At 43.3% G+C, this 27835-nt stretch overlaps 1 protein-coding gene across 2 annotated transcripts in view; it reads left to right on the top strand.

Annotated features, from left to right (window-relative positions):
• The window catches only part of PPM1L (protein phosphatase, Mg2+/Mn2+ dependent 1L), a 204830-nt gene that overhangs the window by 139321 nt on the left and 37674 nt on the right, over positions 1 to 27835 (top strand). For both annotated transcript variants that reach the window (XM_066621230.1, XM_066621231.1), the window contains exon 2: positions 5929 to 6103. In XM_066621230.1, the coding sequence (XP_066477327.1) occupies positions 5929 to 6103 (175 nt within the window). The remainder of the gene's footprint in view (positions 1 to 5928; positions 6104 to 27835) is intronic.

The following is a 27835-nucleotide window of genomic DNA, read 5'->3' as shown; positions in this document are numbered from 1 at the left end:
GTTAAATTACCAGGCTTGTGCAGCGATGTAATACTGGGGGCGTGCTATCGTCCTCCAGACCAGAAATCTGATGGGGACCTTGAAATGAGGAAACAGATCAGGGAGGTGACAAGGAAGGACAGGGTTGTAATCATGGGGGACTTCAATTATCCTCATATTGACTGGGTCAATTTGTGTTCTGGTCACGATAAGGAAACCGGATTTCTTGACGTGCTGAATGACTGTGGCTTAGATCAGCTAGTCAAGGAGCCCACCAGAGGACAGGTGACTCTGGATTTAATTTTGTGCGGTACGCAGGACCTGGTTAGAGATGTAAACGTTACTGAGCCATTGGGGAACAGTGATCATGCTGCGATCCGTTTTGATGTGCACGTTGGGGGAAGAATACCAAGCAAATCTCTAACAAAAACCCTTGACTTCCGACGGGCGGACTTCCCTCAAATGAGGAGGCTGGTTAGAAGGAGGTTGAAAGGGAGGGTAAAACGAGTCCAGTCTCTCCAGAGTGCATGGAGGCTGCTTAAAACAACAGTAATAGAGGCCCAGCAGAGGTGTATACCGCAAAGAAAGAAGGGTTCCACTAAATCCAGGAGAGTGCCCGCATGGCTAACCAGCCAAGTTAGAGAGGCTGTGAAGGGCAAGGAAGCTTCCTTCCATAAATGGAAGTCTTGCCCTAATGAAGAGAATAAAAAGGAACATAAACTGTGGCAAAAGAAATGTAAGAAGGTGATAGGGGAGGCCAAGCGAGACTATGAGGAACGCATGGCCAGCAACATTAAGGGGAATAATAAAAGCTTCTTCAAATATGTTAGAAGCAGGAAACCCGCCAGAGAAGCGGTTGGCCCTCTGGATGGTGAGGGAGGGAAAGGGGAGATAAAAGGAGACTTAGAGATGGCAGAGAAATTAAATGAGTTCTTTGCATCTGTCTTCACGGCAGAAGACCTCGGGCAGATACCGCTGCCCGAACGGCCCCTCCTAACCGAGGAGTTAAGTCAGATAGAGGTTAAAAGAGAAGATGTTTCAGACCTCATTGATAAATTAAAGATCAATAAGTCACCGGGCCCTGATGGCATACACCCAAGGGTTATTAAGGAATTGAAGAATGAAGTTGCAGATCTCTTGACTAAGGTATGCAACTTGTCCCTCAAAACAGCCACGGTACCAGAAGATTGGAGGATAGCAAATGTCACGCCTATTTTTAAAAAGGGAAAGAGGGGGGACCCGGGAAACTATAGGCCGGTCAGCCTAACATCCATACCGGGTAAGATGGTGGAATGCCTCATCAAAGATAGGATCTCAAAACACATAGACGAACAGGCCTTGCTGAGGGAGAGTCAGCATGGCTTCTGTAAGGGTAAGTCTTGCCTCACCAACCTTATAGAATTCTTTGAAAAGGTCAACAGGCATGTGGATGCGGGAGAACCCGTGGACATTATATATCTGGACTTTCAGAAGGCATTTGACACGGTCCCTCACCAAAGGCTACTGAAAAAACTCCACAGTCAGGGAATTAGAGGACAGGTCCTCTCGTGGATTGAGAACTGGTTGGAGGCCAGGAAGCAGAGAGTGGGTGTCAATGGGCAATTTTCACAATGGAGAGAGGTGAAAAGCGGTGTGCCCCAAGGATCTGTCCTGGGACCGGTGCTTTTCAACCTCTTCATAAATGACCTGGAGACAGGGTTGAGCAGTGAAGTGGCTAAGTTTGCAGACGACACCAAACTTTTCCGAGTGGTAAAGACCAGAAGTGATTGTGAGGAGCTCCAGAAGGATCTCTCCAGACTGGCAGAATGGGCAGCAAAATGGCAGATGCGCTTCAATGTCAGTAAGTGTAAAGTCATGCACATTGGGGCAAAAAATCAAAACTTTAGATATAGGCTGATGGGTTCCGAGCTGTCTGTGACAGATCAGGAGAGAGATCTTGGGGTGGTGGTGGACAGGTCGATGAAAGTGTCGACCCAATGTGCGGCGGCAGTGAAGAAGGCCAATTCTATGCTTGGGATCATTAGGAAGGGTATTGAGAACAAAACGGCTAATATTATAATGCCGTTGTACAAATCGATGGTAAGGCCACACCTGGAGTATTGTGTCCAGTTCTGGTCGCCGCATCTCAAAAAAGACATAGTGGAAATGGAAAAGGTGCAAAAGAGAGCGACTAAGCTGATTACGGGGCTGGGGCACCTTCCTTATGAGGAAAGGCTACGGCGTTTGGGCCTCTTCAGCCTAGAAAAGAGACGCTTGAGGGGGGACATGATTGAGACATACAAAATTATGCAGGGGATGGACAGAGTGGATAGGGAGATGCTCTTTACACTCTCACATAATACCAGAACCAGGGGACATCCACTAAAATTGAGTGTTGGGCGGGTTAGGACAGACAAAAGAAAATATTTCTTTACTCAGCGCGTGGTCAGTCTGTGGAACTCCTTGCCACAGGATGTGGTGCTGGCGTCTAGCCTAGACGCCTTTAAAAGGGGATTGGACGAGTTTCTGGAGGAAAAATCCATTATGGGGTACAAGCCATGATGTGTATGCGCAACCTCCTGATTTTAGGAATGGGTTAAGTCAGAATGCCAGATGTAGGGGAGAGCACCAGGACGAGGTCTCTTGTTATCTGGTGTGCTCCCTGGGGCATTTGGTGGGCCGCTGTGAGATACAGGAAGCTGGACTAGATGGGCCTATGGCCTGATCCAGTGGGGCTGTTCTTATGTTCTTATGTTCTTATTTTTAAATTATAGTGAAAATATTAATCCTGAGTCACATGCCACAGTTTGAATCTTTTGACGTTTGTTAGTTACAGTAGGACAAGCTTCAACAGTGGCTTTCTTGACTGGGAGGTGCTTATTATGTTCATTAAAGTTATACAATCAAGAGATAAATTTTGATTTTTACCTTTAACAATTTTACCATTTAGTTTACGGGCAGCCCAATCCTGAACTGCCCGGGTCACACAGCTGCAGCGGCACCGAGAACAGCTGCTGCTGCATCCTGCGCGCCTCAGCCTGCCACGGGTGGTGCCTCAGGAGAAGGGGACTTTCGTCCCCTTCTACCAGGTAAGGGAAGCAGCCCTGCAATGGGGCTATTCACTTTACCGCCGACCAAAAGGTTGGCGGTAAGGTAAAGGTGTAGGGTACCGAGCCACATATGAATGCCTTGGATCTGGTGTAGTGGAGCTCCACTGGACCTGCCTTCCTCCCTCCCCTGGCACACCTCCCACCCACCCTTTCTCCGCCTCCCCGTCACACCTCCTCCCCGCCCCCTCCCCACCTTCTGCCTGCCTCCCCCCTCCCCAGAACACCTCCTCCCCGCCCCTCCCCACCCCAGCTTACCATGCCGCGGCTCAGCGGTCTGAGACTGCCAAGCAGCGGAGGACAGGTGCCTGCCCAGCACTGGGCTAGCATGGATGCTGGCCCGGCTGTAAGCCTCGCAGGCGTGCCTTACAACGCATTTGCAACAGTGCCATGCTCAGGACTGGGCTCTGAGTTGCTGCCTTCACCAGTTTTACTTTCTCTTTTTTTAAGATTTTGATTTCCCTATTCATATTTTGCCTAATATGGCCAAGATGTTGCATATACTTTTACATGCAAATTCAGCTTTGTGTACAACCCTTCCTATTTATCAACTTTTGATTGCTGGCACGTTTTGGATGCCTCCCAGCCCATTTGCACAAATAATGCCGCATTGTAGTATTTACTGATTATGTGTATGATTTAGCAACAGTTTGTGGCTGAAGTGCCAAATTGAGCTAAAGCTATTCTGAATAACTTACTCAAACAATGACTAATTGCATGAACTGCATTTAAGTCACTGAAAGAAAGTGTTGCTCTTTGGGTATCCTGCTGAGACGCTTAAATGATCCATCAACTGGAGAACTCTGGAGCCATCCCAGTATATTGTTGATTCGGCAGAAAACAAAAAACAGCCAGCAACCCACTGGCTGTTCAGGAACAGTGGAATCTGACAGTGTAAGCTCTCTTTACTCTGTAACAAAATAGCAACAAGGCACTCTTGAGCACTTCCAGTGGCACTCCAGTTTATTTGCAGCAGTTCAATCTTTGTTCAATCTTCAATCTTTCTAGCCAAGATCTTTGGAATCACAGAGATATCATTAAGGTTCCAACATTGTTTTCTGGAGCTGCACTTCACTTCCACTAGAAACTCAGATACTCCCTTTCATCGTGTCAATGGAAGCGGTGGGCTGGAGTGCATTTTGGGGGAGATCAGCAGCAGGAGAAAAAAGTTCCCCTGTGGAATGGCAAGCACCATTCATGCAAGGAGTTGGAAAAGGCAGGCTACCAGATCCAGCCAATCTGGAGAGTCTGGAGAGCTCTTTCCTAGAGCCATGGTTGACCACAACTCCCTGGTATGGATGCTGAGTATGTTTGAAGGTATGCTGTCTCTTCCATACTGGCTGACGCTATGTTTGATAGGCAAGTAATGTGTCAGTGGTCCATAATGGTTGGTTGATGTTTCCTTAATGGGAGCTAATGGACAGGAGAGCATTGCAGGTATCTTTATTTAAACAAGATACACAGCTGAAAGAAGTGATTGTAAGTGAAACTGCAGGCAGAGAGGGCTGTGAATTAGTTAAAAGCTGAAAGCACCATGTGAATGCCAGGCCTCTCTCTTGTGGACATTCTTTTAGCAATAATCTAATATGGAGCAGAAGATCTGCTACTGTGTAGGAGTTTGAAGTTTGTTGCCACTTAGTGTTCTGCTTGTGTAATTGTAAAGTGGCCACAGAAACACCAGCTGTCCTGTGAGGAAGAGGATATAAGCAAAGTAAAGCATGTCCTTCCACTTCTTTTGTGTTACAGTATTTCGCCATTGTTGAATGTTATATCAGCCATTCTGAGAGCCTCCTTGGCTGAAGGGCAGCGCACAAATGCGTTTGAGAGAGAGAGAGAGAGAGAGAGAGAGAGGAAACCCCCCATGATTGTTCTCCAGTGCCCTCATCCAAAAGGACAGATAACACTGCTAGAATTTCTCACTGCTCAGGAGAGTAGAGAGCGTGCAACACTACTGATGTGTAGGTGACAGGTGTGATGTGACTGTCACAAAATATAAATCATATTGTGATAATATGGTAATTTGGGGTGTCTGAAGACAAAACGTTTTCCCAGTATATGAGTTTTACTGTAACATCTGAGTTTGAGCTCTGTTTTCCTGAGTATCTGCTGCAATGCTAGTAGGAACCTAAGAACTAAAGCCCAGGGGAGCAGCCATGTTGTGATAAGTTGTTAAGAACTGCACAGTGTTAAGAGTTTGCTGGTTTTGTACTTGAGTCTCTTGTGGTATCATTTTACAAAGCTTGCAACAGCAAATATTACATATTTGATGTATTGTGGAACATATGTTTGTAATAATCTGAAAGATAAGAAATAAGGAAGCTGTGCATTGGGGAGGGGTAACAGATATAACTAGAATCCGAAGAAAACTCAAGAGATGGATTTGGTTCTGATGTACAACCAAAATCATTCAAATCATGTCAAATCATTCAAATCATGTCAGCCCAGTGACAAAAATATAGTACATTTTAACAATGTTTTCTGCCTTTTAATGGTATTCTGAAGTCTACCACTTGTGGCGGGGCTGCCTCTCATGGTAGAACTAGCCATGAAAAAAGAATTTGTCTCTTAAAATGAAAGGTAGATGCTCACAATGCCTTATCAGTCACATACATTTCTCAGTTTCTCATTTTCTTAGACATTTTAATACAAAGGACAATTGAAATGCCTTCAAAGTCATTGAAGAGACTTTGAACTTTTGGCCAAGTTCTAATGTTTCAAGTTGTTATGAAATATTACCAGAGTACCATTTTTGAACAACTTTTCTGCTTTGATTCAAGTAGAAATATGATCAGGTAACTAAAATTATAAGATATAGTACAAAAAAAAAACCCTAAATTTTTTTTTCTTTTCCCTTTCTCTGTAGTCAGCAGCAGAATATGCGAAGTCTCGCTTACCTGAAGTCTTAAAACAGCATCTTCAAGACTATGAAAAAGATAAGGAAAACAGTGTATTGTCTTACCAGACCATCTTGGAACAACAGATTCTGTCCATTGACCGAGAAATGCTGGAAAAGTTGACTGTGTCCTATGATGAGGCAGGTATGATAACCGTTCCAGAAAAAAGTCCGACTATATTCTTCATCTTTCCTTAACTTTGTTGTGGCAGATATTTTACAGGGTATATTTAAAATTATAAGTATCCTATATGTACATGATTCATTAATCTATGCTCCTTTCTGCAGAGCTGCCACGTCTTACAATTATTCTACAGGTAACTTTTTTTTTTTTTTACTTTTGGTGATCTCCAGATAACTATCTGGAGAGAAAACATTTTTTAAAATGAATTTCACTCCTCCATGAATGTAAGAAATACCATGGTGGTTGTTTTCCTGTTAATCTAAGCTTTGTATCATAATCAGTCACCTTTGACTAACATAACTGAACCGTGTTCTCTTCCCATCAACCACGTAGCATCTCTTCCTCAATTTGCACACAGCCTGTAAATGCAGTGCTGTCACTAGTGTTCGCATCACCCAGTGTGGGAGGCCAGTGCATCACCTGATGATGGACCTCCTCCACATGTAGTAGGTATGGTGATGTACCACTGCTGATTTTTTTTGCTATAACTTTTGATAGAATTAGAGGTATTTTGACATGTCTTCTTTCATTGCATTCTGCATGAAATTACACATTGATTGATATATGGATTGATGGTTTTGCAACTATTCGTCACTGTTTTATATCATGTTATATGAATAGTTGCAGAACCATTTGTATTGTTTTTGTAAAGATGCAAGAAAGATTTTTTAAAATCTGTGTGTGTGTTTTAAGCGCTCTCTCTCTCTCTCTCATACACACATATAAATACACACACAAAGAGAGAGAGTTTCCCTGTCTTTTCAATATTAAACATTTTGATACATGGATTCTGCTTAGGGAGAAGAGGGAACTGGAGGAAAATTATAGATGTATTTAAAAGAAAAACAGCCTTTTTGGAAAATATATGTTTGGACAATGGAAAAGAAACCTGACATGTCTCAAAAAACATGTTTTGGAATCTTAATGCTAAAGGAATGCAATCATGTTGAAGAGCTGCATAAGCAAGTCTAGAATAAAAAGTCTTTTGTGTGGTGTATTTTTTTTAAAAGTGCCAAGGAGAATCTTGTATTTATGTCCATAATGAGGAAGAGAGACTGCCTTAGCATTCTAATCAAGTCTCTTGTTTGGCACAAGAGAAGTAATGGTGCTACCTGTTCTGAAGCAAGGCCTGATTACGACTGCTGAGCAAAATGTGTGCAACTTTAAAAAAATAATAATAATAGCAGCAGGTGTTCACAATTCCAAGTCCTACAGCCATTAAGTTACATGACAGCTCTAAAGGTAACATTTCCTTCAGTCACAATTGACTTCAGTCCTTTGTCAAAGTCCTTTCATTTTAATGAGAAGGTCAAACTATTTTCAGGACTACCTGACACGTCACTAGGTAGGCTGTTGAGGGTGGAGAGAGAGAGAGACTCCGTAGTTTTTAAAGTGGAACAAATTATATCCCTTTTCAAGTGAAAGTGTAAGCTTCTTCATGTGCATCAGCAGGATGGCAACAGAACATATCCCCTGGCTGCCTCTCAAGTACTTAACATCTATAATCACAAGCAGCTGGAGTTCTCTTAAGTGCCAGCCAGAGATTTAATGTAGAGTTATATCTCTGAGAAATCTGATTTGCTGGAACATCTACCATGGACATGATCTATAGCTGGGCTTGGTAGCACTAAAATCATAGAAGCACAAAAAGTTAGGACTAATGAGAATAAGCACTTTTGTACAACTTTAAATGTTCAAGAGTGCTTCAAAGTGCAACAATAAAGTCTTGTTATCCTTAAAACAACTCTGTAATATAAGTATTATTATCCTTATGTTGTAACTGGAATGCTGAGAGGGAGTGGCTTGTCTAAGGCTACCTTGTACCGTATGACTATCTACCTTGAGCTCATGACAGAGGTAAGATTCAAACCAGGGACCATGATGTAGATTAAGCAACCTCAGGTTTCATGGGTTTTCGTAATCTGCAGTTCTGACAAAAATTTCCATGCAGGAATGCTGGCTCTTGCCATTCCCTCTTACCCATGTTCTTACAACTGGACAGGATGAAGTGGCACATCTCAGGCAGGTGGTTCAGGGTAGGGCAGAAAAGTAAGTTGTCGCTTATTTAGGCCAGGATCCAAAGAACCATGCAATTAGTTTGTTTCTTAAACAGTGATATTTTGCCATGTGGCAGGGTGCATTTGAAGCTGAGGAGACTGTCAGATTGTGGTATGACTGGGGAATCTGTAGTTGAATGAGAAAAATTCTGCTGGGCATGCCAAGCCCTTGGGTATATGTAAAGTAAGTAATTGAATCCTGACATTTGTTTGATTGTAATTTTAACTATTTCAGGGACAAAAATTTCTTGAGCCACCTCTGACTCTATCCACATAAAGCCTGTGCTTCTAAAGGGAACGTGTGAATTTATCTGTTACAGTACTACTAATAATCATGTTTGCGTGTGGTTATGTAGTCTCAGGTTAAGCTGGGTACATGTGCATTTGCAATAGACCCAGCATGCTCCTTCAACAACACAGGAAACTGTTTTACATGTAATGCCAAACTATAGCTTGGTGTTGCACAAGTGAACCATGATTTTACCATGGTTTGGAGAGCAAGCGGAACTCATAGGTTGTCAGTTGTAATGATAAACTATTATTTGATGAGTGACTAATTGAATCTGAGTGTGTGAAGAGGAGGAAGAGCCTCCTCTTCCCATGTTTCCTCATGTTTCCAAACCACAATTTGAAGAATTAGCAGCCCTTGATTAGTGGCCCAATTAGTGTTAGTGTCCCAATGCTATCTGGGCCTTATGCTGACAGGACTTACCGTATTTTTCGCTCCATAAGACGCACCTGACCATAAGACACACCTAGTTTTTAGAGAAGGAAAACAGGAAAAAAAATATTCTGAACCAAATAGTGTAATAAAATATTTAATAAACTATAACAGAATAACATTTGAACCATGTAAAGTGAACAGCAGTGAACAGTGGCATTAAGAACCATTATCACTGTCATTAACAAATGGAGAGACTTAAAGGGTTGAGTACTCTAGTTTTCTGGAAACCCCAAGAACTCATCATCGCTAGAGTCAGAATTTATGAAGCCCACAAAAGCAGGTGCACACAAATAGGGGATCACATTATCTTTCTGCTACAATGATGTTCTGCCAAATTCCAATCCACTGGGCCTCATGCCCGCTTAAGGCTGATCAGTCCCCCTTGTGCAACTCACCAGTGCAGCAAGCAAAAGTGAGTCCAGTTCTAGTCCACAGATGCCAAGTAAATCACTCCCATCAATCAGAGTTGCCAAATCAGAGTCCAGAGCCAATAAGCCAAATTACAGTCCAAGGTCAGGTTCCAGGTAGGTTAGTCAAATCCATCAGGGTGTCCAAGTCCAATCACAATCCACAGTCAGATTCCAAATTCAATATTTAAAATCCAAATTTAAAAGGGGATTGGACAAGTTTCTGGAGGAAAAATCCATTGTGGGGTACAAGCCATGATGTGTATGTGCAACCTCCTGATTTTAGAAATGGGCTATATCAGAATGCCAGATGCAAGGGAGGGCACCAGGATGAGGTCTCTTGTTATCTGATGTGCTCCCTGGGGCATTTGGTGGGCCGCTGTGAGATACAGGAAGCTGGACTAGATGGGCCTATGGCCTGATCCAGTGGGGCTGGTCTTATGTTCTTAATAAACCCAATCAGTCTCCTCTCCAACCTGCACTCCTTCAAAACCCACAAACCCTTTCTGCCTCAGGTACTCCTTATATCCCTGAGGGCCCTATTGCCTTCCAGTGGCTGCAGCTGTGCAGCACACTGCTGGATGCCCAGGCCTTACCCTTAAAGGGGCCACTGCTGACACCACATCTACCTCCTCGCCAGTTCTTCCTTGATTCTAATACAAATGAACAAGTGGAAAGTCCAACCACAACTTGAATTCTCAAGACACAACAAACCTCTGGATTTATGGTGATTTACCTGGGGCTTGTGCAATAAGCAAACACTGGCATTCTGACCAAGGAGACAGTTTTTCCTTTGTGATGGGGGGGCTTACATTCAGATGCTGGATGAGGTGAGTGAAAGCGCCCCTTCCCTGCTGTGTAAGTGAGTGAGTGTAAGTAAGTGAGTGAGTGTAAGTGAGTGAGGGGGGGGCAGAGCATCTGTGTGTGTAAGAGAAGGGGGCAGCCTGTGTGTGTGAGAGAGGGGGGAAAGTGTTTGTGTTGCAGAGAAGTTGTGATGCTCCAGGCTTGGGGTGGGGGGAAAGAGAGGCTGTGATGCTCTAGGCTTGGAGGGGGGAAGCAAGAGTCTGTGATGCTCCAGGCTTGGGGGGCGGGAAAGAGAGAAGCTGTGATGCTCCAGGCTTGGGGAGGGGGGAAGAGTCTGTGATGCTCTAGGCTTGGGGGGGAGCAAGAGTCTGTGATGCTCCAGGCTTTGGGTGGGGGGGAGAGAGAAGCTGGGATGCTCCAGGCTTGGGGGGGTGGAGAGAGAGAGGCTGTGATGCTCCAGGCTGGAGGGGGGGAGAGAGAGAGGCTGTGATGCTCCAGGCTTTGGGGGGGGGAGAGAGGCTGTGATGCTCCAGGCTTGGGGGGGGAGAGGCTGTGATGCTCCAGGCTTGGGGGGAGAGAGGATGTGATGCTCCAGGCTTGGGGTGGGGGGAAAGAGAGGCTGTGATGCTCCAGGCTTGGGGGGGGAGAGAGGCTTCCCTGGGAGTAAGCCCCCCTGATTCTAATGGGACTTACTTCAGAGTAGGTATGCACAGGATTGGGCAGCGAGACTGCCACCCCACCCACGCTTTCCTGGGAGTGAGCCCCAGTGACTCTGAGACTTACTTCTGAGTAGACATGCGGGCTTGTGCTCCCTCCAGTGCTGCCACAGTCCGGGTGGGCGCTGAGGGAATGCAGGAGCCCCCCAGCCAGCTCAGCCTCTGACTGCCCGGGCGAGCAGAGCACAGCGAGCGGGCAGGGGGCGGGGCCAGGGCCAGGGCGGAGTTTTTTTTTTTTTTTTGCAGTATTCGCTCCATAAGACGCACACACTTTTCCCCCCACTTTTTGGGGTGGAAAAAGTGCATCTTATAGAGCGAAAAATACGGTACATTCCGTTGAGAGGCCGCCTACATCCTTCAATGAAGGAAGGACCAATAGGCAAGTGACATGGGGCAAGTGACAGGATGGAGATGGGCTGCCTGTGTTAGCAGCCCCTTATGGCTGTCACCCAGGGCAAACTGCCCTCCTACCCGCCCCTTTGCTGCATTATTGCTTTAGAATGTTCAGAATAGTTGGAATACGTCATCTCAGGAATCATGGCATATAAACTAGGCTGTATTAGTAGCTGGTAAAGCCCCATATTGCAGCTGGTGAAGGGGACAGGAACTAAGGTTGAAAAAAATGGTAGTTTGCCTGAGGTCATCTGATCGGTTTTGTGGCTAGAATGAGATTTGAACCAAGACTTCCTAGCTCATAGCTCATCCTCCCAGCCATTACACTATACTAGTTGTCATTTTAAACCTGGTTGCTTAGTAATACACCCGTATCATATGTGACCAAACAGCCTCATATTTCTACTTGTTGTATCATTGGACAAGGTAATTTGTTTCCACTAAACTGTCTGCATTAGCTCAAGCCAATCAATCGACATCTTGTAGGCATTACGACTCAGGAGCTACTAGTTTCAAAGGCTTCAAGGTGAGACTTAGAAAGCTGTGGCCCTGGAAGGATAATTGAAGATGTTTTTGCATCATAAATCTGTTCGGCATGGGAGGGGAAAATAACAAGCAAGGAATGTGTGCTTTGATATTGTGTGTTTCAGGATACACAATGGCTAGCTGTTAGTCCAGTTTTAAATAAACTATTGGAGCATGATGCAATTTATTTCTCTTTGTATTGGGGAAAGAAGGATGGACTCAAGAACAACCTTGCTGGATCAAACCCCATGTTCAGCTAGTCCAGCATCCTGTTTCCCATGGCATGCAGACCAGCCGAAGGTCTTTGATAGCAGATTCCATGCATTAATAGAAGCTTAAGGGCTAATTTAAAGCTGGTAGAGTAATATAACTCTCGATGTCATTTAAGCCATTCCGACTCTGAAAGTGTGACTCCTTGTGCTATAATATAATTCTGTATGTTAATTTACCCTTGCAACCATACCATGTCTTCAGTAGAGTCTATGTTCTTAATATTTCCTTGTAAATGTTTCCTGTTAGAAAGGCAGCACATCAAAGCCACCAGACAAAATGAGCTCAGCTAAAAATAGGCACATATGTTGACAAGATTTTCCATGAAGTTTAACTAAGAAAGCGTTGCAAAAGGAAGCCAGGGCAGATGTAACAGATGGACCCAGTTCATCACGTTATATTTAAACCCTGTCATTTAATTAAGTGGCGTTCTTGCTGAACAGTTCTTTGGACACTTTTGCTTAGTCATGCTAGAAGAAAGGGTGACAGTGGGAAAGATGCAAGCAATTGCCTCCATCCATACAGTTCTGTTCTCCCCTCCAACACCCCTGTAGAATTGTCCCAATAAAGAAGCTTTGCGAGTCTTTGTGAAATGATTTTATTCAAGCTTGTCAAACCATGCTTTCTGATCACCGCTGGGTGACTTGCAGTTGCCTTAAGGAGACCAGATGGTGATTCAGAAGAGTCTACCCTTTAAAAAGAAAAAGTATCAAAAACCCAGTTGGATGTGTTCAGTTCATGATGATTGAACTGTTTTCAATTATCCAAACAGTATATAAAAATACCCAAAGTGGAAATGCACTTTGCAGGATCAAAACAGTACTTTTGCTTCAGACGTTTCTTGCTTTGATTTGCAAAGAACACTGCAGTTTGAGTTGTTTTTGCTCTGATCAAGATGCTGTAAATTAAGGGCCAACTTAAAACTTACTTTAAACCAGCTTTAGCTGAAACAATTGTGTTTGAGTTGAAATTGGGTAATCACTTACTTATGATTGCAAATTGTTGCTTGAGGCTGCTACAGTCACAGTATCTGTATGCTTTACATATGTCAGACTGAAGACTAAAGACTACAGCTTTTATTGCCAACAAAATGTAATCTGGAAACAAATACATTCCCATCATGGTTCAGGGGAAGCGGTGGTGGGCCAAGGAAAAGAACAGGAAGACAGAATGTCTTGGCAGTGTCTTGGCAGCCCACTAGTTGAGTAGTACAACTGTACAAGTCTAAATAGGAACTCTGTTACCTGAAGGCCTAGCTGTCTCGCATTGATGGAAGGCTAAGATGACACAACCCTAGAGACAAGGAAGTAAACAATCCTTTTCAGCAAGATATAAGAAAAAATGTTTCAGTTAAGAAATGGAAAAACACTTGATTGCAAGACACTTTTTCATCTCCAGTACACTCTGGACAATAGAATTCTTGAAATGCAGTCAGCGAGTAGATCATGCAAAACAGGTCAGCAATTATATTGGTAGAAGTGGAGATATGTTTCCAGAGCTACTTGTTTGTATCTTTGTCATCACTGGGAGTATGGAAACACATTTTGACTTTTCATAGCTTCATATACTGTACTATGTTGGGCCACCAATGCTGAAAGTAGATAGCATAGTATTCCTACACTTTGTATATTGTTATATCTGAACCATGCTGATAAATGTGTGCTACCTATTGTGCAGGTGATTCATAAGGCCTTTTTGCCAGCACTCTGTACCTACCTTTCCTGTCCACTTTGTAGTATCCTTTTTACATTGCCTCCTCTCTGTTCTGGACAGCAGAATTTTTCTGTTTTAGAAAATTGCCATATCTCTGTCAAGGCAAAATTTCCCATGTTGGGTATACCGTAATGTAAGGGCCTGGGCCAAACTAAGAACGTAAGACCCCAGTAGTTAAATTATGAGAATGACTCTGCTGAGCTCAAATAAAACTCTCTACAACTCAGAAATGGTGGCTGTTTGTTCATCTCTTGAAAGAGAAGCAGTAGCTCTTGGAAGGACCTTTTCTGACCTAGCAGAAGTGCATTAGATGAGTGATCCCCAAATTCAAAGGAGATCTTCCACTGGTAACACTTTGCACAAGCTCTTTTTAAGAATTTTTTGCGGCCCACTAGACATTTAACAGTACAACTTGTATCTTCCTTATTCACCTTGTTTTTCACCCTGTTAGCACAACTGTGGTGCTTCAGTGCAAGAAGTCTTCCACTGGAGCGGCAGTGCTTTATGGAAGAGCAAACTTTATGGAACAGCCAATAACACATTTTCCGCTCCCATTCATGATTCTTTAGATCCGAGCCAATACAATTACAATATGTTTTGCCACAAACAAGTTTAATTATATATTGCACAGCCAGATAAAATATATAAAAAATAACCCCACATATATGTAAAATTTTGCTATATATAATAGAGCATGTTTGTAACAAGTCATGCAATTTAATGCATCTATACTGTAGTGCAGTTTGTCAATTTCAAGGTTTGTTGGTTGATGTTGGGAATTACCGCCTCTTTTTTTGGCTCACTCATATGTGGCCCCCTTGGGGAGAACTGGAAAAAGACATACTGAAAATTTAGTCGTTTTCATGTCACAGCTTGAAGTTACTGATGTCTGACACTGGAGTTGACAAAGTTTCAGACTATAATTCTAGACAAACAGTAGACTGGGGGAGAAAACAGTGGAAGGGGGAGTTGCTCCCTTGATCAAATTTATAGGTAACAGATCAATTTCCCCTGCCCACATATCTACAGCTAGTAAACACAGATTCAAACCCAAATTTAGAATGACTAAATTTTACTGGCTGCAGCCTTAGAGATTGATGATAACGTGACTGGATTCAGTCCCTGGGGTATTTATGAAGCTACTCCAAGATTGTGACTAAAATAACAGGAGGCAAAAACAAGCGAGATTAAATGTCAATCTTGTAGGTCAGTAAATTCATTTCTCTCTCAAGAAGGGGCACTGGGAACGTGGCTGCTTCGGGAAAATAAGCTTTTTTCATCAGCAAGGGATGAAGCCTTGCATCTGGCTTCCTTTTGTTGACACAGCTATGTTTGGACCCGCTCATTGTGGAGTCATTTGGACAAACAGACCACAATAAATATCCAAACCTGGAAGAATCTCATAACATGAGAGGTATAAAAACATCACAGTAAATCACATTTTGCAGTGCAATTCTCTGCCTGTCTACTCAGATGTGAACCCCACTGAGGTCAATGAGGCTCCCAGGTAAGAGTGGATAGATCTTGATTCACATACCATTCCAAGATACATGCAGTGATAGAACAAGCTATTGTACTGGTCTGTCATTTGATTCTCGCAAGTTCCTTATACAGTGACCCATAGCTGATCCACCCAGCTTGTGCCATGATTAGGATACGTGTGTTTAATATCTGAAGGCCTTAGGAGTGGACCTCAACAAGTGGGAAACCCTGGCCTCTGAGCGGCCCGCTTGGAGGCAGGCTGTGCAGCATGGCCTTTCCCAGTTTGAAGAGACACTTGGCCAACAGTCTGAGGCTAAGAGGCAAAGAAGGAAGGCCCATAGCCAGGGAGACAGACCAGGGACAGACTGCACTTGCTCCCAGTGTGGAAGGGATTGTCACTCCCAAGTTGGCCTTTTCAACCACACTAGACGCTGTTCCAGAACCACCTTTCAGAGCGCGATACCATAGTCTTTTGAGACTGAAGGTTGCCAACAAGAAGTTTAATATCAGTAGGCATATGAATGTTAGGACATTGGAACTGCCTTGTAATCTGTAGACACACGCCTTAGCCCAGGTGTGTCAATCTCGTTTCATACAGAGGGCCGAATAGCATTTATGGTGCCTGCTGAGGGCCAGAAGTGATGTAATTAGGCAGGAAGTGATGTCGTTAAACAGGTCATAACCAAAAATAAGCACTTTTTCTCACTTAGGAACTCATTAGCTGCAAATGACAGAAAAGAAAATACGCAAATCTTTATCATATTTCAGGATATAGGAGAGCCCAGTTTTCATGTGGGGCCTTTCAGTAATAACACCTCAGCACTACAGCCGTTAACCTCTGCAGCCCCGCGCCCAGGGCAAAGCTCTGCAATGGTGCCCCCCATGGGCTATTACCGCCCCCTCCCGCACGCATAAATCCACCCCCCCTACTCACCAGAGGCAATTTTTAAATACAGGTAGTCCCTCGTTTTCCACTGGGCTTTCATTTCTGAACGCCAGTAGATTAAAAAAAAATCCATGGATTAAAAAACAGTGGAAAAATAGATTTAAAGACCCACTTCCAGGTTTCTTGCCCCTCCGTTATTCCTGATGGAATAAGGTCATGCCTTGACATCCTCAGGGATTTGATTCTGGGACTCCCTACTAACATAAAATGTGTTAAATAAAAGCAATTTTAAAAAATTAAAAAGTGCATCCCTTTACAACTGTGGTTTTAAAAACAGCTTTTCTTACTGTTATAGAGAGACAGTCAGAAATGCAAAGGACCCCCTGCCTTTGCCTGGCTCAGCTGAAGAATGGAATGATCGCTTGCATGAATTTCTCTCTACCACAGTAAAAATGCAGTTTTTTTAAACTGTGATTTTAAAGGGATGAATTTTTTTCCCTTCTCCAAGGATCAGCACATTCCTTCTGATTTGCAGTGGCCATTCATGTTGAGTCAAATCTGTGTATAAAAAATCTGTGTATAACAAAGTTGGACCTGCAAACATATTTGTGATTAATTGTTGTGATTTATAAACATATTCAATCCACAGAATTTTCATACTGCTCATATCATAAGTAACCATTAATGATACTAAACAGAACATTATTTAAAGCCTTTGTAAATGGGAATTGAACTTGGATCTCTGTGTTTCAAAGTTTTTATCCCCTGGACCACAGCAGTTCTCAAAATATACTCATGGTTTCTATTTATCGCTCCCAACTTTATCTTTCATTCCAGAAGTATATGTCAAGGTTGTTTAGCTTTCTCACCACCAATGCCTATTGCATTCTGAGAATGAAAGACATACTAGTAAGCATTTGTACACACAAAACAACAACAAAAATATCTATTACATATGAAAACAATATATCCAGGACAATATATCCTTGTTATCTGTGCGGATCCAACCCCAATGGATACTTAAATCCATGGATTCAGGCCACCTGGACAGTCTAATCACGACCGGAACAAGGTTCCGGTCATGTTCGGAGCTCTTTTGAGGCCCATAGAGGCCTCACATGGCCTCTGCAGGCCTCAGAATGCCACCTGGAGTCTTTAAAAATGTGCTTCCTGTTTTGTGTGCAGCCTCTGCGGTCCTCAGAAAGCCTCCCAGACACAACCAGAAGGTCTTCAGTGCGTCCATATGTGGGTTCGGAACCCTTGAATGATGAAATCTGTGGATTCTGAATCGGTGGATACGGAGGACCTAATATCTTCACAGCTGTTTAACCAAGCCACTTAAATATGGAGATCATCCTACTATCCCTCAACCTTGGCAATTCTGGGGAAAAGTTTTTATGCAGTATGAATTTAGGATCCTTCACATAGAATAATCCCTAGAAAAGTTGGGTTGACAACCCATTCTGATGCAACCTTTACAAGTCAGAATCCAAAAAGGTGCTCAGGCATGCCCAGTGGAATTTGTTACTTCTTCTTTTAACAGAAGACCCCCATGCAATATCACAAGACACTCCTAGAAGCCTCCTCAGCTTCAAAAGTGGTTTTATATGTAGCATGAGGAACTGTCATTCAAAGAACTCAAGCTTAATGCTCCCTCCAGTGTACAGAATGTGTTGCAAAGTTCTTTGGATCCTGGCCATAGTGCCCAACTAACCATGTACTAATTAGGATCACTTTTTCAAAGTTGTCAGGCAAGTAGCGAAAACTTTGTTGCAACTGACCCTGTAGAGAATTTTCTCTTAATAATCAATGTAACAAAACTGTCAGTTTTATCCAGGAAATTGTTCTCAAGAGATCAATAGAAGGTTGCAGAATGTTGGAACTCATCTCCAGAATCCTTGATCATTGATATTAAAGCTCCTGGGATAAAAATCAGGATTTGTAAAAAAACAACTTCTTTTGAGTGCAATTCAGCTGCTAATCAGAAGTTCATACATATAATGGCCTTCTTCAGTTCTGCAATATCTGTTCATAAGATCAAAAGGATGATAAATTGTTGCAAATGAGCCTCGAAGCTAAAGTGTTCTTGTAGAAATTGGATGCAAAAATATTAACAAGTATGACAGCTTTAATCCAGTCAAACATCATGACAGCTTTAATTTGTGATTTGCTGACTAATGAATGAATGCTGCTGACACTTCACACATCATTTTCTTTGTGTTTGATTAATGCACATCACAAGGCAATTCCATTGTGTAGCCTTGCAGTTAAGACCTTCTGTGCTTCTCATTCTTACCAGTTCTATTGCACTGTGTTCCTCTTCTTCTAGCGAATCTTTTTTTGGCATCCTTTAGAGATACTGCTTCCCTGGCAAGTAAATGTTTGGGGTGGAGTGTTCTGACCATAATGCCATAACCTGATATAGCGTTGGTGTTGCAAGCTGATCCAGGTTGTCATTTAAGTGATGACTTGGTGATGGCCCAGGTAACCTCCATGACATCTTATTTACCATGGCACCAGCTGTATGCCAGGACAACTCTACATTCCTAATATCAGATAGTGACATCCTGTGATAAGATTGCAAGAGAGAGAGAGAGCGAGAGAGCACAGCACAGTCAGAACACAAGATGCGTTTATAAGAAAATCCTATCTCTAAGGCCAATGCATTTTGGTGATTGCCTTTTTCAAGGGCTCTCCACACTGAACAAACAAAAACTTGATTTATACAAACTCGTAATCAATATTGATGCTCCCAATAAAGAATGAAAATAACGGATGTTGTACATGCTGAATTTTTATGTATGTATTAAGTTTGCACTCAGTGGCGTCACTAGGATTTGCAACACCTGGTGCAGGAGGCCTGCACATCACCCCATGCAAAGGGTGGGGCAACACCCCATGTGGTGGGCGTGATGATGTACCATCGCCCCGCCCCCACTGGTTTTTTGGCTGTACCTTTTGTTAGAACGCAGATATTCCAATGTGGTTTGTTTCATTGCATTCTGCATGAAATTACGCATTGATTGATATATAACATGATAGTATTATTCCTCCAAATTCTGATTTTAGGGATTTTGAAAACTTGTAGAGTCACACACACACCCATGTCAACTTACTAACACCTCATTGCAGCAGTTCTCAAACTTTTAGCACTGGGACCCACTTTTTATAACAGGGGTCTCCAAACCCCAGCCCGGGGGCCAGATGCAGCCCGCAGCAAGCCTCTTTCCGGCCCGCGGCCAATCTCTTGTCCCCTGAAAGCCTCTGGCCCACTGAACTGAACATGACCAGAACTGTGCTCTGATTGTGTCTGGAGGGTGTTCTGAGGGCCAGAGAGGTTGAATGAATGAGCCCATTCATTCATTTATTCACTCATCTAAGTTCCATCTCTAATTTATTTATTTAAATTTTATATTTAAATTTTTTTTCCTGCCCTCCATACCATGCCAGATATTTGATGCGGCCCTCTGGCCAAAAAGTTTGGAGACCCCTATTTTAGAATGACAATCTTTCAAGGACCCATTGGAAGTGATGTCATGGCCAGAAGTGACATCATCAAGGAAATTAAAATAAATAATTATAAGTAATTAAATTAAAATTAAAGAAAGAAATAAGGGGGAGCCAGTCCTGTTCCACCAAGTGAATCTACTCTGAAGTATGTCCTATTGTGGTCAATGGGGCTTACTCTCAGGAAAGTGTGGGTAGGATTGCAGCCTGTGAGGCCAATCCTATGCATGTCTTCTCAACCCCCCCCCCCCCAAAAAAAAGAATCAGTGAGATCTTCAGCCCTCCCCAGTGCCCAATTTAAAGTTCTTCTATTTCAGGCATATCAAGATAAAGACCCACCTGGCTTTGCAAGTGCAAAATAGAAAACATTCCCCTTACCACTGCTGGAGCATTTGTTGCACCAGAATCGAGACCATTCTGGTGTCCTCTCATTCCCCTTTGCCTGGCCTGACCACCAGCCTAGGCACGTCTGCCTACTCGCAAGTAAACACAACCATGAGACTGCTTCGCTTTCCATAGGGCTGGGAGGGAGGGACCTCCTTCTCCCTTTTGCATTTTTGGGGGCTGCATTAATTGGATCGGGACCATTCTGACATCCTTGGAGTCCTCTCAGCCTCCCCTTTCCAACAGACTATGGCAAGTATGCCTACTCATGAGTAAACATGTGATACGGCTCACTTTCACTTTCTATAGGGATCCATGCATTTTTTCTTTCCGGTTTTTTGGCCATAACATTTGAAGGAAAGGAGCTATTTCAGTTATGTTTTTTGAATTGCACTCTGCTGGACATTCCGCATCCAACAGTGTATGGCATGACGAGTTAGCTCCTAATGCTGTGATTTTAGCATGTCCTCCCTCTAGGGTGCATCACCCCACCCCTGGCACGTCACCCGGTGCAGCCTGCACCTCCCTAGCAACACCAGTATTTGCGCTTTTTAACTTTGGCCTAATGCTGGGGTCGGCAACCTGTGTTTTCAGAGCTCTTTCAGTCCTCTGATGCGGCTCCCCAGTGGGGGCTGGAAGCGGGGCGCCCTTCCCCTTGGCCTCCGCCCAGCCAGCCCAGCCCCGAGGGCGCCTCACTCCGGTGTGATGTGCTGAAGGTGGCTGCTGGTGAGTGCGGGGCGCTGCTCCTCCCTGCAAAGCTGCAGCTCCTTCCCTGCAAAGCGCCCCCCCCCGCGCGTGCACAGCAGCGCCTTCCTTGGCAGGCAGGCAGGGGCAGCTGCGCTCTCCTGGACCTGCTCTCCCTGCCCCACTGCGAGCAGGTGCGGGGGGGGGCAGCCGGGCACCTCTTCCCTGCTCTCTTCCTTCCTTCGCCCTGCAGCGGGCAGGGGGCTGAACGGAAGAGGCGAGGCTGGGCAGGAAGGAGTGAGGTGAGCTGCATTCCTGTCCACACTTCCCTGGGAGTAAGCCCCGTTCACTCTACTGGGGCTGACTTCTGAGTAGACAGGCAGAGGAGCCTGTCCACACTTCCCTGGGGGTAAGCCCCGTTCACTCTACTGGGGCTGACTTCTGAGTAGACAGGCAGAGGAGCCTGTCCACACTTCCCTGGGGGTAAGCCCCGTTCACTCTACTGGGGCTGACTTCTGAGTAGACAGGCAGAGGAGCCTGTCCACACTTCCCTGGGGGTAAGCCCCGTTCACTCTACTGGGGCTGACTTCTGAGTAGACAGGCAGAGGAGCCTGTCCACACTTCCCTGGGGGTAAGCCCCGTTCACTCTTCTGGGACTGACTTCTGAGGAGACAGGTAGAGGATGTCCCCTGGTTCTGGTGTTATGTGAGAGTGTAAAGAGCATCTCCCTATCCACTCTGTCCATCCCCTGCATAATTTTGTATGTCTCAATCATGTCCCCCCTCAGGCGTCTCTTTTCTAGGCTGAAGAGGCCCAAACGCCGTAGCCTTTCCTCATAAGGAAGGTGCCCCAGCACCTACAAGGGAGCTACAAGAAGGGGCTACATTATAAAAATGGGACCTGTAAGAGGGGAGTGCATTATAAAAGTTGCATATACAAGAGGGGAGTGCATTATAAATTGCGACATAGAAGGGGGAGTAATAACTATAAATCTCTTTATTGTATTGAAAAATACTAGTCATTAGATTTTGTATTTCATTGTACCTCTTTTACATTACTGTGGAAAAGACACAAAGATGACTATTTACTGTTGGTCAGGATTTTCTGCTAGTGAGAGCACCAGCCCAAGTCTTGCCTATAGCACCAAATTGGCTAGGGCAGGCCCTGGGAAAATAAATTAGTATTTAATTTAAATGTATTTTATTTTAGCTTTTTCGTTTTTTATATGTAATTCTAAATTTAAGATTATGGTGATCTTGTAACATTAAAATATGTTACATATTGTTTTCTCTGTAGCAGTTCATTCATTTCAAAAATGCAACACACTATAGTTTTTTTATACATAGCATAAAGGTAAAAAAAAAAAACTATATATGCAGTGTTATCTTCATTTTAGATGTCAAAAGGGTTTTGTGGCTCCCGAGGTTTTGTTTTCTCCAGAAAACAGGTCCAAATGGCTCTTTGAATGTTTAAGGTTGCCGACCCCTGGCCTAATGCACATATGCTGAAGAATTTGCTGGTAGGGTGAGTAAAGTGACTTGTATCACTTCAGGCTGTAGGTTTTGGGGGGTACCACTTTAAATGCTCTTTTAAGCAAAACAAACAAACAAAACTCAGTGAAAGTAGAAAGGTAGTACATTGGGGAGAAATGTTTAGACCTAGCTCACTCCTTGCTGTAGCAGTTTTCTGTTTGCAGGGAGTTGTTTATGCAGTGGAGCATTAAAAAGAGGTGTCACCCAATTAAAATCTGAAGTGGTACAACCAATTCCACCACTGTTGCCAGCTTATTGTGCTGCATCCTGTGTCCAGGATGCCTTTTCTGGGCTTGCACTTCAGACAATATTCATTGTTTGTTGTTCATCCATTTCTGCAAAGGGGGGGAATCTTATTCCTTTACTGTGAACTTCCCATGCATTATTTTGTTGTTGAAAAGCACAAATATTCTAAAACAGAACCACATGCTTAGAAATTTTTGTCTAAAGTAGGTTAAATTTCACAGGTTTTTTTTATTAATTTATTCCTTTATAAGGAAAGAATTGTGTTCAGTTACCATGATTATTTATTTTGTGCTTGTGTAATTTCAAAAAATATCCTTTTATTTTTCTGTTGTTACTAAACCAGAAAAATAGTCTTGGGACAGTAGGCAAATTCAGCAAAGTGTGTACTACTTCAGCTTGATACGTGCCCAGAATCTTTCCACTCACTTATTTTGTTATTTAACTGCTGCTTGTAGCCAGGCCCATCCCAAGATGGGAATGTGGCAAATAATTTATAGTATGGGGAAAAATGCTGTAGATGCCTTATAAAATACTGAATTATAATTGTAACCAGCCTTTTAACTTGTTTAAGAGCCTGCTTCGGGCCAGAATGGTGGGATATAACTGAACAATTAAAGTAAAAAACTACTTAGCTTCCAAAATGGTCTCTTGAATGATCAGTGAAAGACAATGTAAAGTGAGAGAAGGGGAACAAGGTTCGTGCTAAATAGCACTGCTTTTTACATTTGCTTTTTACATTCTTGGTGTTTTTCTTTGGGTGATTTCAACATTGACTTTGTTTGATTTCTTGTAGTGGGTGGAAAATACTCATAAATGTAGACAAAACAAAAAGGACTATCTCCAGAAAAGTGTCTCCAGAAAGTTTGATTTCAACATTGAGTTTTTGTTTGATTTCTTGCAGTGGGTGGAAAATACTCATAAATGTAGGCAAAACAAAAAGCACTGTCTCCAGAAAAGTGCGATAGCCTCGTAAAGGGAATTCCGTAATTGTGGAGCAGCTGCCAATAATACCCCATGGTTTGTCTTTGGGGAACAGATTTAGCATATAAATAAATAAATAACTGTTTAAAAAAACGCTTTCCTTGTGGCCACTAATAGGTTTGCTTCTTTTGTTGTTAGGGATTTAATGGAAGCAATCTTTATTATTAAGGTGCAGCAAAGCTAGAAAGAAGAGTGGACAGTTATTTATGACTGTCCTGATGAAATTAGCTGCTCATCTGATATATGGTTTTGCAGCTGATGTGTGTTAGTCCTTCATAAAATCTGATTGCCAGAGCCTAGGGATAATATGGCTGTAGTTGAAACAATTTGTCAAATACAATATCCAGTCCTGAAAGGGATTTTCCAGCAGATGTAGCCTGTTAATACTGGTGCTCACTGAGCCATCAAGAGCTGTCTATGGCATCTATAAACTAGTCATTATTTATACTGCTTGTGATGGATCAGCTAATTAAATCCCTTGAGTTGACTCAAGAACTTAACAGCTGGGACCTAGCTTGATGCTTATTGGAACATTGGGGAGAAGGTACCTGTTTCACATGGGCACGTTTAATTTTTCAAGCATGGCAGGTCATAGTTAGGGCTTAAATGGAGCAGTCCCATAAGAAGAAATGTTATGGGTGAGAGGATGTAAGAGGTTGGGAAATCATTGCAGAACAGCCAGAGCATAAATACACGTTGCCTTCAAGTGATGTAATTGGATAATGGCTTAAAAAGCAATTGGACAGAACACTGCCTGCACACTCCAGGCAGGCTTTGGTTGGTTTAAGTGGGGTTCAGTGCCAGAGCTCAGTCCAGGAATATATGGATAAATTAAAGATGAGATTACATCTGAATCTGCAGATGCTGTTTCCTCACCTCAGTTTGTCCCCACACGTCTGGTACCGGGAGATAGTGCATATGGGTTAGAATATTAGGCTCCCGTGTCTGTGTACAACTGAAACAGGCTTTTAATTTATTTAAAAATACATATAATACTTTGTATCTGTCATATTGTGAAATCTTGAATACATCTGTTGCACCACAATTTTGTTGTTCCAAAATGCAGCAAAGAGGATCCAGTTTTCCACAATCATTCTGTCTTTCTTTGTTTCTTAATTGATCAATTCAGCCATTGTAGCAGAGTCTTACGTGGTTTGTTCCTGTTCCTTTTTAATTGGCCATACCAAGTACCAATCTCCCATACTTTGCTTTAAAAAAACCTATTTGCTTTGGCTATGTGTGGAATGCTTGGCCTATGTTCTTCCTTATTTTTTAAAAATTGCAAATATGAGTAAAAATAACACATCCAATTTTTAATTGAAACCAGAAGTAGAATTGATTTCTGAGCAAGTATAAATCCAAAACTTTGTTTCTTGATATAATCACTTCAGGTGATCAAAAGTTCCTACACATGTCCACATGTTCAACATAGAAAGTAGTTTTTTTCCTTGTTTCTTTTTTAAACACTTAAACTTATATGAAATAAAGTAATGTAGCCTCCTGGTTATCAATTTAGAGAGGTTCATATAACTTTCTGTACAGATGTTACTTAGAGCTCGATTCTGTTGGGCATCAGCGCCGGCATTGCAGCTCGGCTTTGTGGTGGGTGTTGTAAATATGCCATTAGGCATGTTAGTGCCACCCAGAGAGGAATCAGTGCTGGCAGGGAGGCTTGTGCCGCCCCGTCGACACTACTGCTAGAGCCCCAGCTGCCACTGGTGAGAAGGTGAGTTTCAAGCAGTATGGGGGAGTGGGAAGGGCAGAGAGGGGGGGAATGGGGGCAAAACTGGTCCAGAAGGGGGATGGGACCAGTAGAGGCCTCTTCCGCTTGATCCTATCCCCCATTTCTGGTTCGGAAGCCCAACACGGGTCTTCTCAAGTCTGCTCCAATGATTTAGCTAGTGCAGAGTTGAGAAGCTCCATTGTGGAGGCTGGGGCTTTACTAGGAGTAAGGGGAAAAATGTCCCCTTCCCCCAAAGAGACCTCCAGCAGCTTCCCTGCCCCTGCAGGATACAGCTATGGCCATTTCAGCACCACTATACACTGCAGCATCAGGGAGCTTAGAATTGCGCTGTTGGACTCTGTTTATCTAAAATGTATCCAAGTATGATTATCACCTGCCAAGAATGCTGTAGGATGGTGGAAAGTACATCTACTGGCCAAAGCACATCTTTATTCTCTTAATGCACTGGTTCCCAACCTGAGGTCCACAGGTGGTCTGCGAAACTCCGAGAAGTGGTCCACAAAGTCTCAGGAAAAAAAAGATTACCTTTGATCACTTCCAGTGTTCTCCACCCTTGAACCACAGAGGGCAGAGAACAAACTGCCTGTAGCTAGCAACAAAACAAACCAGCAACCAACAAATCTTCTCTCCAAATATCTCAAACAAATCTTCTCTCTAAATATCAAATAAATCTCTAATAAATTTTCTCTAATTATTACAGATTTAATTGTATTTTTTATGTGAAGGGATGGGGGTTGCCTACAGGACCCATGAGAGCAAGTACATGGGATAATTTGTACTGGGGCCCAGGGTTAAAAAGGAGGCCCAGCGGCCAAAGGGAGGGGCCCAGAAATTTATGTTATACTTTCCTAACTCACCAGGACTCACTGCCTGCATGCTGGGCGCACAGCGGCTATGGCTGCAGCAAGCCATATGTGCTGGGCTGAGGAATGCATACATGACACTTCTTAAAACAGTGTCAAATCTGGGAGGAACCTGGCCTGCTATAGTAGCTCTTTGGCTTGTGGATCATGAAGGAGTGAATAGAAGCTCAGGGACACACTTGCAGGACCACAGTGGCTGCAGAAGCAAGTATTGATATTCACAGGACACTTTCCATTCTAGTGTGAGCCTAAGCATGATAATGCTAATTTTCTGCAGGGATTTTCTATATTGATTTTAGAGAGGAGTGTATTTGTTTTCCTGTGTTACTGTATCTAGCTGCCAATGCTGCGGAGGCAGGTGGACCTGGGCTCCAAATTGGGGAAACAAGATAGACCTGGGCTCCAAAGACTCTTCCTGCTATTGCCAACCTCCCCTTGCTCTATTTTGCCCCCTTCCCACCCCTGTTCTGCCCATCCCTGTCATTACCCTCTGTTTCACCCCCTCCTCTCCCCCTTTGGCACAGGACCCCAAAGAAACTTTGTATCCCTTGATAAAATTCCTCTTGGAGGCCCTGATGGTATGTGGTCCACGCAGATTCCAATTTTTGCCTCAGCGAACCACTGTCTTAATTGTATAGATTAGAATCAACTTCATAGGAATGTATAAAGTGATCCGGGTTTTGCAAAAAACAAACAGCTTTTGAGACTTATTTGCTTTGGGATGTTTTTAGTCTTATTTTGCCCTTCTCGTTCTCTAGCTGATTTTATTGCAAGTCTTCTAACTTCAGCAAGATGCGTGTGTTTTATATATTACCAGCAAACAGCATAAAGTCATTGGGAAACAGGCATGAAGAATTGGTAGGTGTGAGTTTCTGTAGCCTTCTAGCCAAAATCATCATCAGAGAGGGTATCAGGCAGTTTGGTGTCAGGGGAACAAGGCAAGAGCAGACTGCTGCAGGTCAGGAATTGGCTCCAAAACATCTTTTTTTCTGCCCTGGAAATTGTAGGCCTTCATATCAGTGCCCAGAATAAAGAAGATGTCATTCTATATCTCTGAGGGCATTTATCAGTTCTGCTGAAAACACAAACATGTTCTTGCTTCAGGTCATTATTTTACTTGCTTTTCTTTTTTTCAAGGCAAAGGAATACCACAGATAGAAATCTTGAAATGTTTCTGGCGCTGAGGGTTTGTTACTCTGTTATTTGTCTGAAAACACGATGATCATGGAAATTCCAACAGTAACTTCAGCCAGTTCTCCCTTGGAAGTTTGGATATTTGCATAGTCGGCTATTTATAGAGATTCCCTGGAGGGTTGAAAAACAAATAACCCTCTATGGAATCTCTATAAAAGTTTTGTTTTGTTGCTTACAGTGTGTTATGGTTGAGCTTGTTACCTCTGAAATACTGTTCATCAAGAATTTTATGGAGAAAGTAAACATAATTTGCTTCTGTGTTATTCCACAGACAAAAACTAGCGATTAGCCTAATGCTGGAACAGTTTGGGATACATACTGCCTCTAATAACTTCATTTTAGCTTCCTTTTTCTAATTCCCTGATTCCCTGGATAAGCTGTGACTAATGGCCCAGTCCTAACGCCTCTTCTGCTGGTGCTGTCTGCAGTAAAGGGCCAGTAGTTAAAGGTGTTCCAGCAATGCGCTCAGTAGCGTTCTGCCGCAGATGCTGGCAGCAAGGCCACAGCCTTGTCGCCTGCTGCACCAGGTAAGTCAGTAGGAGGCATGGGCTGAAAGGGGGCAGGGAGGGATGAAACTGAGT

This window comes from Tiliqua scincoides, chromosome 3, assembly GCF_035046505.1.
Source record: "Tiliqua scincoides isolate rTilSci1 chromosome 3, rTilSci1.hap2, whole genome shotgun sequence".
In the NCBI taxonomy this organism is placed as follows: domain Eukaryota; kingdom Metazoa; phylum Chordata; class Lepidosauria; order Squamata; family Scincidae; genus Tiliqua; species Tiliqua scincoides.
Note: the sequence above shows the minus strand (reverse complement) of the source record. Positions and strands in the feature narration are given on the sequence as shown.